We start from the raw sequence: 8,692 nt of genomic DNA, 5'->3' as shown, positions 1-8,692 counted from the left end.
GGTCCTTTTCCCTTGGGTCCCTCCCCTTTCTGCATAAGGTCTCTTACTCTCCCTCTTAAGACTCAGACATTGCCTCCTCTCAGAACTTATATTTATGCAGCAGCTAGTATCAGATGGGGCACCCAGAATGTACTCAAAAAGTACTTGTAGAATAGAAAGAATTAAGATAGGATAAAAAAATAAAAATCAGGACTTCAGAGAAGATTCCCTGAAGTGCTCAATGAGATGATATAATTTTAGCATGCAAGTTCTGAGTTTTGGGTGGTTATTTAAATACTTATCATGTACCAAATATTGTGTGATTGGGGCTGTGAAGAACAGAAAACTCGAACAACAGTGATTTAGGTAAAGAATTATTTTTTTTTCTTTCATAGAAGTCTGGAGAGAGGCACATATAGAATTCACTCGGGTACTCAATAATGTCACCGTGGATCAGACCCTTTCATTGTTCTTTTCAGCATATTATTTTCTCATATTGATGCTGGTTGCCTTCTGAGCCTAAGAATGGCTGCTATAGTTCCATGCATCATGATTTAAACTAAGTGGAAGTGGTAGGACAGAAGACAGGTGGTGGTGAAAGGATTTTCTTTTGCTTTATTCCTGGAGCAACTCTCTCCTTTTATCAGCAAAGGACACATAAACCCCCAGCAGTCTTTCTTCTGTGCCACATTAGCTTGAATGTCTCATGGAAAGAAAGTCTCATGGCCATCCCTCCTGTGAGACAATCTTGGACAGAAGCACCTAGCAAAGGGGTCAGTAGGTAGTGAGTACTGCCCTGAACAGAAATGGGCTTCTGCTGGTAAAGAAGGCAGTGGCTGCCAGGCAGATAACATGTTGCCTGATCCACTTTCTGTAGCTCAGTGTCCATTATCTCATTCTAGAAAGTCAGTATTCAGAGCTGCCATGAGGCTTAAGAGAAGCAGTACTTGCCCAAGGCTGTGCCAGGGGGACTCTGAAGAGCAAGGCTTCTTTGTAAAGTCATTAGGGTTGGCAACTCCTATAAAGGTGATATTTTTTTCTAGAACTTCTAACATTTTTTCAATCTTGAACCCTTGAATGCAATTTTCTGTCTCAGGAAGAGGTAGCAACTCAGACTTCTGGGAAAGCTTTGCTCTAAGGGTAGTTAAGTCTTTGTTTAGCTCAAACTGGGTACTGGATGATGTTCAAGTTCTTGCTTCTTGAGCAATAACACAAAATCTAGTTTATATTATCAAGAACAACCAAGACAGTTTTTCACCACTACCTGTCTTCTTGCTTTTTGAAATGAGGTCTCATTGTTGCCCAGGTTGGCCTTGAATTCCTGGGCTCAAGCAGTACTGCCTCAGCGCCTAAGCAGCTGGGACTACAGGTGTGCACCACTGTGCCTGGCTCAGGACGGCATTTTTGAAAGTCTCAGTTCAAAAGATTCCCCCCCCCCCCAAAAAAAAAAAAAAGCCTACTATTAGTAGACAATTACTATTCCAAGAGAGATTGGAGTAGAAAGGCCTGGAGCTGGGGGAGTAGGAGGGATATGAGTAGAGGAATGGGCAGGGGTTTGCATGTGTATACAGGATAGAGAAGAAGTACTTTTTCTCTTACAGGACTGATTTTCCATTTACTTGTGCATCAGATAACATGGATAAGTCAACTGTACTTGCAATGTCTAGAAGGATTCTGTATCATCTTGAGGGACAAAGAAGAGCAGTCTACAGGACAGTGAGAAAAACTACCCTGTGGAAAATGAACACTGTTCCCTTGATTGCTTAGAGGCCTGCAGAGAGAAAATGCTCAGCCCTTCAGACCGGGGAGTGCCGCCAGGTGGTCTTCTGCTCAGGGGCCAGACATCATACACACAAGTCACACCTCTTCTCTTCTGGGATACTGAACACATTTCTGAGGGAGTTCAGAAAACAGCACAGCTGGATTCAGGCACTGTTTCAATGCATGCCATTCTCTTCATTTCCAACAGTGGTTAATGTGCTAAATGTCTTGATAGAGAAGGTCATATTTGGGAATATTCTTGGGATCAATAGGACTTTGGACAATAAGCTTTCCTCTCATGGCTCCCCGATAGATTACTTCAATCAAATCTATGAAGTCTTGTTTGGTTTTGAAACTTCCCACAAACTTAGTGTGATCTGGAGACCTACATGGCACAGGAGAGAAATAACTGCTTTCATTACTTCCTTCTTATCAGAGAGACTTTAGACACACAGCCCAATACATGAATTTTCCCACTTGGTATATGATGCATGACTAACACCAGTGCTGTGGACCACACTGTGGTATGTGAAAGATTCTGCTTAATATATTTCAATCATTTTATAAGTCATCATCAAGTAGAATTCACTAGCATTAGAGTGGGCATGGTTAGTGTTTCTGTGCAAAGCACATTAATTAGTCATGGTCTCCTAAGTTCCACCAGTTATATTTTTGAGTTGTAGGTATTAACAGATTATTTAAAAAAGTTTTTTAAACATTAGGTATATTTTATTTATTTATTTTTAGTTTTATTGACTTTATTTTTTAAATACACGATAGCAGATGTATTGCAATTCTTATTACACATATAGAGTATAATTTTTCATATCTTTGTATATAGAGTATGTTCATGCCAACTCATGCCTTTATACATGAACTTTGTGGTTTTTTGCATTACAATTCTTTTTTTTTAATTTTAATTTTTTTTTATTGTTGGTTGTTCAAAACATTACATAGTTCTTTTTTTAAAATTCTTTTTTAATATTTATTTTTTAGTTTTCAGCGGACACAACATCTTTGTTTGTATGTGGTGCTGAGGATCGAACCCAGGCCGCACGCATGCCAGGTGAGCGCGCTACCGCTTGAGCCACATCCCCAGTCCCTACATAGTTCTTGATATATCATATTTCACACTTTGATTCAAGTGGGTTATGAACTCCCATTTTTACCCCGTATACAGATTGCAGAATCACATCGGTTACACATCCATTGATTTACATATTGCCATACTAGTGTCTGTTGTGTTCTGCTGCCTTTACATTAGGTATATTTTAAACATAGGTATATTTAAAACATTAGGTATATTTATTTTTTAAACATTTTAAACATTAGGTATATTTATTGTATAACTTTTTAGAGAGAAATAAAATCACCAGTGAGGACAGAAAACACCTTTTGGTGTTATATCCTTCCAAACTTATGTGTATGTGTGTATATGTCTATGTATAAGTGTATTTAATTGTTCATGATAATGAGAATCATATTCAAACTATTTAGTAACACATTTTTTCAACTAATATATATATATATATCTTTCAAAGTCATTAACTATATACCTACAACATCATATTAAATGTTTAAACACTTTTAAGATGTTTTGACACATGGTGTCATAAATTGTCCTTTAAAAAGTTTATTTAAAACTAATACTTACATCAAGTAAGTATTACTTTCCTGTGTTCCAGGAAAATAAATAGCTTTAAAACACTTTCAAACAGTATATAACTCACTTTCTAACATATAATACAAACCAAGTATACGTTTCAACCAGAGTAAGAAATGTTTAGAATGATGAATATAGTCAGTAACATTCAGTATTGGGATGCTAACTAGATGGAAAGGAAGATATTAAAAAACTAATGTTACATTTTTTTGAGGTGGAGGGTACTAGGGATTGAACTCAGGGGCACTTGGCCACTGAGCCACATTCCCAACCCTATTTTATATTTTATTTAGAGAAAGGGTCTCACTGAGTTGCTTCGTGCCTCACTTTTGCTGAGGCTGGCTTTGAGCTCACAATCCTCCTGCCTCAGCCTCCTGAGCCACTGGGATTATAGGTGTGTGCCACCGTGCCTGGCTCATTTACATGTTTTGACAGGCCTGGTTGAAGAATGACTTCAAATTCTCTGAGTAACAGAAGATACTTGGCAAGAGAGAAGTTTGCTGGCAGAAAGGCTTCTTTTATAAATATCATCTACCAATCCCAAAAATTTTAGAACAACTATATATTGTGTTTCAAATAAAATTCCTGGGAAACTTTTTATATTCTATACTTAGTTAATTTAACTATTTTGTATTTATCAACTTGAGGATGATTAGTGCTTCGTAAACTATTCTTTCATATTTAAGTTGGAAATTAAAAAATTTGCTAATCATTTATGAAATACTCTCATTTTGTACCTAATTTTCATATAAAAATTAAAGGATACATCAACTGAGGAAATAGTACTAACACAAGACTCAGAAAGCAAACATCACATGCAAATAGGTAAGTTGGAAATGGCTTAGATAAAGGACACTTTCAAGATTGCAATGACTTCAAAGTCAACTTACCCATAGTCCACCTTCATATGCTGCCCGTTGAAGAAAAATACAGTAGATGGAATATAACTGATGTCAAAATACTGTGTATAAACTGGAGTGTGGTCCACATCTACCAGGTATATAGCAGCCATTTTACTTAAGTCAGAAGAAGTTTTAGAGAGCTAAATGACAAGAGAGAGGGAGGTTATAATATGAGAAGTAGCCAATATTTCTTCTGAGAAACTTTTTACTACAACATATTGTTTAAAAAAATTCCTGGGCCAAGACTCTAGTCTATTTGGGTTTTACATTAGATAGAGTATAACTATTGTTCACAGGTTGAATCACTGTTGACAGGTTATGAGAGCTCCCTGGGAAAAATAAATTTATTTTTTAAACTTTTTTTTTTTTGTCCATGTTGGATTGCTCCTCTAAAAGTAATCCATACTCATTTTAAGTGGGTTGTTGTATAGAGCTCAGTGGCAAAGCACTTGTCTAGCCTGCACAGGGACCTGGGTTCTATCTCCAGTACCACAAAACAAACAAAAACCACATATTATACTCACTTAAAACAGAACAACTCAGAAACATGTAATATAGATACTGAAATTCCCCCAAGTCTCTTTCTTCCCAATATTCTAGAAACAATTATTATAATAGCAAATGTTTATACAACACTTCCTGCATGCTAACAGTCCTAAATGCTTTCATTTGCTGACTAATTTAATCCTTACACATTCCTTTGAGGTATGGATTGTTTGAGTCCCTATTTTATAGAGGAAGAAAGAGAAGCACAAGAAGTAAAATAACTTGTCCCAGTTCATACAGTTCCTAAGCAGCAGGGCTGGGATTTGAATTTTGGCAGCTTGGCTTCAGAAACTATATTTTTTCCCCCCAGCGCAGGATTGAACCCAGGGCCTCACACATGCTAAACAAAGTGCTCTGAGGACATACCGCAGCTCAGAATCTACCCTCTTGACTTCTGTACTATTTTTTCCTCCACACAGGTAAGGGTATAATTTTCTGGTCATTTGTCTTCCAGGTTAACACATCACACATCTGTTTTTAACCAAATGAGGATGCTTACACTTAATTTCCATGGTGGATGGCAGCAACTGAAGGGGGAAGAGGTCTTAGTACTTGGTTAAAACTCTCTATAATAGACAGAGACAAGAATACACTCACTCTGTCCCATAATTTTTCCCCTTACTAATCAGAATGTGAAGATGTGCTGTGAGACCAGAAACAATCATCAGGGACATTCTAGAGGCAGCACATAAGAAAAGGGATTGGCAGCTAGAGAAAACTGAATTTAAATCCCAGCTCTTCAATTAAGTGCATCTGTGCCAGTGGGAAACTCCTTGACTTCTCTGGTGTTTGTTTCTGCCACTGGGAAATGGGGCCACTGCTCTAGCATCAAAAAAAGATAACAGGGGCTGGGGTTGTGGCTCAGTGGTAGAGTGCCCACCTAGCACATGTGAGGCACAGGTTAAATACTAAGTATCATATAAAAATAATAGCAGATGGAGTTTAAAAAAAAGGTAATGTTCATAGACTCCTGGTAATGTTTTCTGCTCTTTCACTGCCTTATCTGTGAAAATGAGTTTTGAAATCTGCTAGTGGGGAAGGACACTGGAGCAGATTCAGCACAATAACAAATTTGGAGGTTCAGCTCAGAGCAAACACAGGATCAGCTCTTAGTGAAACTGTGTTAATGAACCAAGAGCTACATTTGAGCCTTGCCTACTTCCATTCATTTTTCAGACATGGAGGCATTTATTTGGGCTGGGGCTGTAGCTCAGTGGAAAAGCATTTGCCTAGCATGTGTGAGGCACTAGGTTCAATCCTTACCACAGCATAAAAATAAACAAACAAAATAAAGGCATTCTGTCCATATACAACTACAAAAAAAATAAAAAAATAAAAAACCCCATTTGTTTAAAAAATTCACTTACAATGTCATCTAGTTGCAGACAGACAGGATCCTCATCTCTCCCAAACCTGAGAACCAACACTTTCTCTGCAGTACTTTTTATGGCTTGGTCTACTTCTTTTTTGCTAGTCAGTTTGGGCAACAGGAAGCTCATCTTGAAATAATCCAAATGTTAATCCCCACCATCAATCCTGAAATGAAGTTGCAATGTTTAAAGGCAGTTTAAATTAAGTGCATGAGTTCTAATTTAAAAAAAATAAATTTTTAGAGTAGGTAATATAATTACATGGTTAAAAAAGAAACATTATAGAAAGGTACACATGTCCCTATCCCCATGGCCCTTCTTGGGCCTGGTTCCCACTGCCACACATGTCCCACATACCAGGAAACTGTTTTCATTAATTTCTAATGTATCTTCCACAGTTTTGTCATATATTCACAAAAAAATACCAATACGTGTTTCTTTCTTTAATTTTTTTTTTTTTTAGTTGTAGATGGACACAATGCCTTTATTTTATTTATTTATGTGTGGTGCTGAGGATTGAACCCAGGGCCTCACACATTCTAGGCAAGTGCTCTACCACTGAACTACAACCCCAGCCCAGGTGTTTCTTTTTTTAAAATATTATTTTTAGTTGTTAAAGGACCTTTATTTTATTTATTTATTTTTTAAATATTTATTTTTTAGTTGTAGTTGGACACAATACCTTTATTTTACTTATGTATTTTTATGTGGTGCTGAGGATTGAACCCAGGGTCCCTCCCGCAAGTGTGAGGCGAGCGCTCAACCGCTGAGCCACAACCCTAGCCCGGACCTTTATATTTTTAATTTACATTTATTTATTACATTTATTTTATTTATTTATATTACACTATTTTATTTATACCAAATTTCTAGTCTAGTGTTACTTTTAAAATCTGGGAGTGGTGGTGCATGCCTGTAATCCCAGAGGCTCAGGAGGCTGAGGCTGGAGAATTGCAAGTTCAAAGCCAGCCTAAGCAATTCAATGAGAAATTTCATATTTGAGAAGCTCATTGATCAAGGAGCATATTATTGCATCTACAGAAGACTTCACTGAGACACCTGACACTTTCAATTCAGTTTCAGAGTTGGCTAATGCTACAAAAAGGTAGTATTTCTTTTTCTATGTATATTTTTGGTCACATATCAACTTTTAGATATGAACTTAATAAAAATTCATACAGGAAATGAAAGTGTTCCAGCAATAGGTACACTTTAAATAGGGAAGCTGATTTCCAGGGGGGACTTTGTCATATTTGGCAGAAAAAATTCCTGATGAAAGAGAAATTCAAAGAGAATATAGATCTGTTCTATCACTGGAATTCAGAAAAAGAGTAAATCCTCAAGGTTACTAATAAAGAGGAGGAAATAAGGGAAGGGCAATGTCAACAGAGAGGCTAGGGATGGGCTTGGACAAATGCTGGAGACAGTATTGAGACCCACCTGAGAAGATGTCCATAGAAAAGGAAAATCAGAATAGAGAATTCACAAAATAAGAGGTACAGATGGGTAGTGAACACGTTTGGAAGGTTAAGCTTTATAAGCAAGCAGATAAAAGCAACCCCTCCCCCCCCCAAAAAAAAAACCGATTAAATTGACAAAGATTAAACAATATAGTAAAACACAATAAGGGCGACAGTGTGAATGCAGGGGCAGGCATTAGATAAAGCCAAAATTATTTCCATTTTACAGATATAGAAAAAGCAGAGGGACAAAACCTTTCTGGAAAGAAAACTGACAAACTCTTTGACAATTCAATGTTTGAGAACTATTTCTTAGTAAATCATCAGACAAATGCACAAAGGTTTATGTACATAGGCTATTCAACGCACTTAGGGCAAAAAGCTGAAAACAACGTAAATGGACATTGGTGAAATAAATGACAGCACAGTCCTGCAGCCATCGAAGAAAAGTTACAAAAAGTATATAAAGATTGATCCCACATTTTCTACGAAACTTAGCTTGTATATAATTCATATTTACAAAGAAAGGTGGAATATTTTAAAACATCATCAATTCAATGGACGTACCTGCATCTGAACAGACGGGTGATTTTTATTTACATGGGGCCTACGTCTCTACTTTCGAAAATACCCCATGTAAGTTTTTTTGAAGATGCTTGTGTTTGGGCTGCTCTTAACCCACAGCTGTGAGGGACGAGGATACTTGACATGTCCCAGTCACCTCCGCTCCAGGGCCGTCAGCAACCTGGATCCTTTCTCTGAGTACCCAGGCCCGGGACGGCGCACTTCTTCCGCCCCAAGCAGGCCCACAACCTCAAGCCAAAGTAACCCCGAGTTGTTGCCTAGCAACGCTCGTTAGCCCACTGCGTGAGAACTAAACGGAAATGGAAAACGCACAGGCGCTGGGAAAGAACTCGTAGTAGAGGATCCCACTCAACAGACCAATAAAAACAGAAGAGATTATTGCAGATACCGCCTACTCCCCCTGACCGGAAGTTTGTTGTCATTTCC

The 8,692-nt window shown here is 37.7% G+C and overlaps 1 protein-coding gene across 1 annotated transcript; it reads right to left on the bottom strand.

Moving 5' to 3' along the window:
* Positions 1-340: 340 nt before the first annotated feature.
* Positions 341-8,665, bottom strand: Txnl4b (thioredoxin like 4B). The gene is made up of 4 exons (XM_046434844.2): positions 8,249-8,665; positions 6,219-6,387; positions 4,294-4,445; positions 341-2,125 (listed from the first exon to the last, which is right to left on the bottom strand). Exons 2-4 carry the CDS (start codon positions 6,348-6,350, stop codon positions 1,960-1,962), a joined length of 450 nt encoding a protein of 149 aa, XP_046290800.1. The 5' UTR covers positions 6,351-6,387; positions 8,249-8,665; the 3' UTR covers positions 341-1,959.
* Between the last annotated feature and the right edge of the window lie 27 nt (positions 8,666-8,692).

This window comes from Marmota monax, unplaced genomic scaffold (genome assembly GCF_021218885.2).
Source record: "Marmota monax isolate L192 unplaced genomic scaffold, Marmota_monax_Labrador192_F-V1.1 WCK01_AAM20220418_F8-fsc00024, whole genome shotgun sequence".
Lineage (NCBI taxonomy): Eukaryota > Metazoa > Chordata > Mammalia > Rodentia > Sciuridae > Marmota > Marmota monax.
This window is presented reverse-complemented; position numbering and strand designations above follow the sequence as displayed.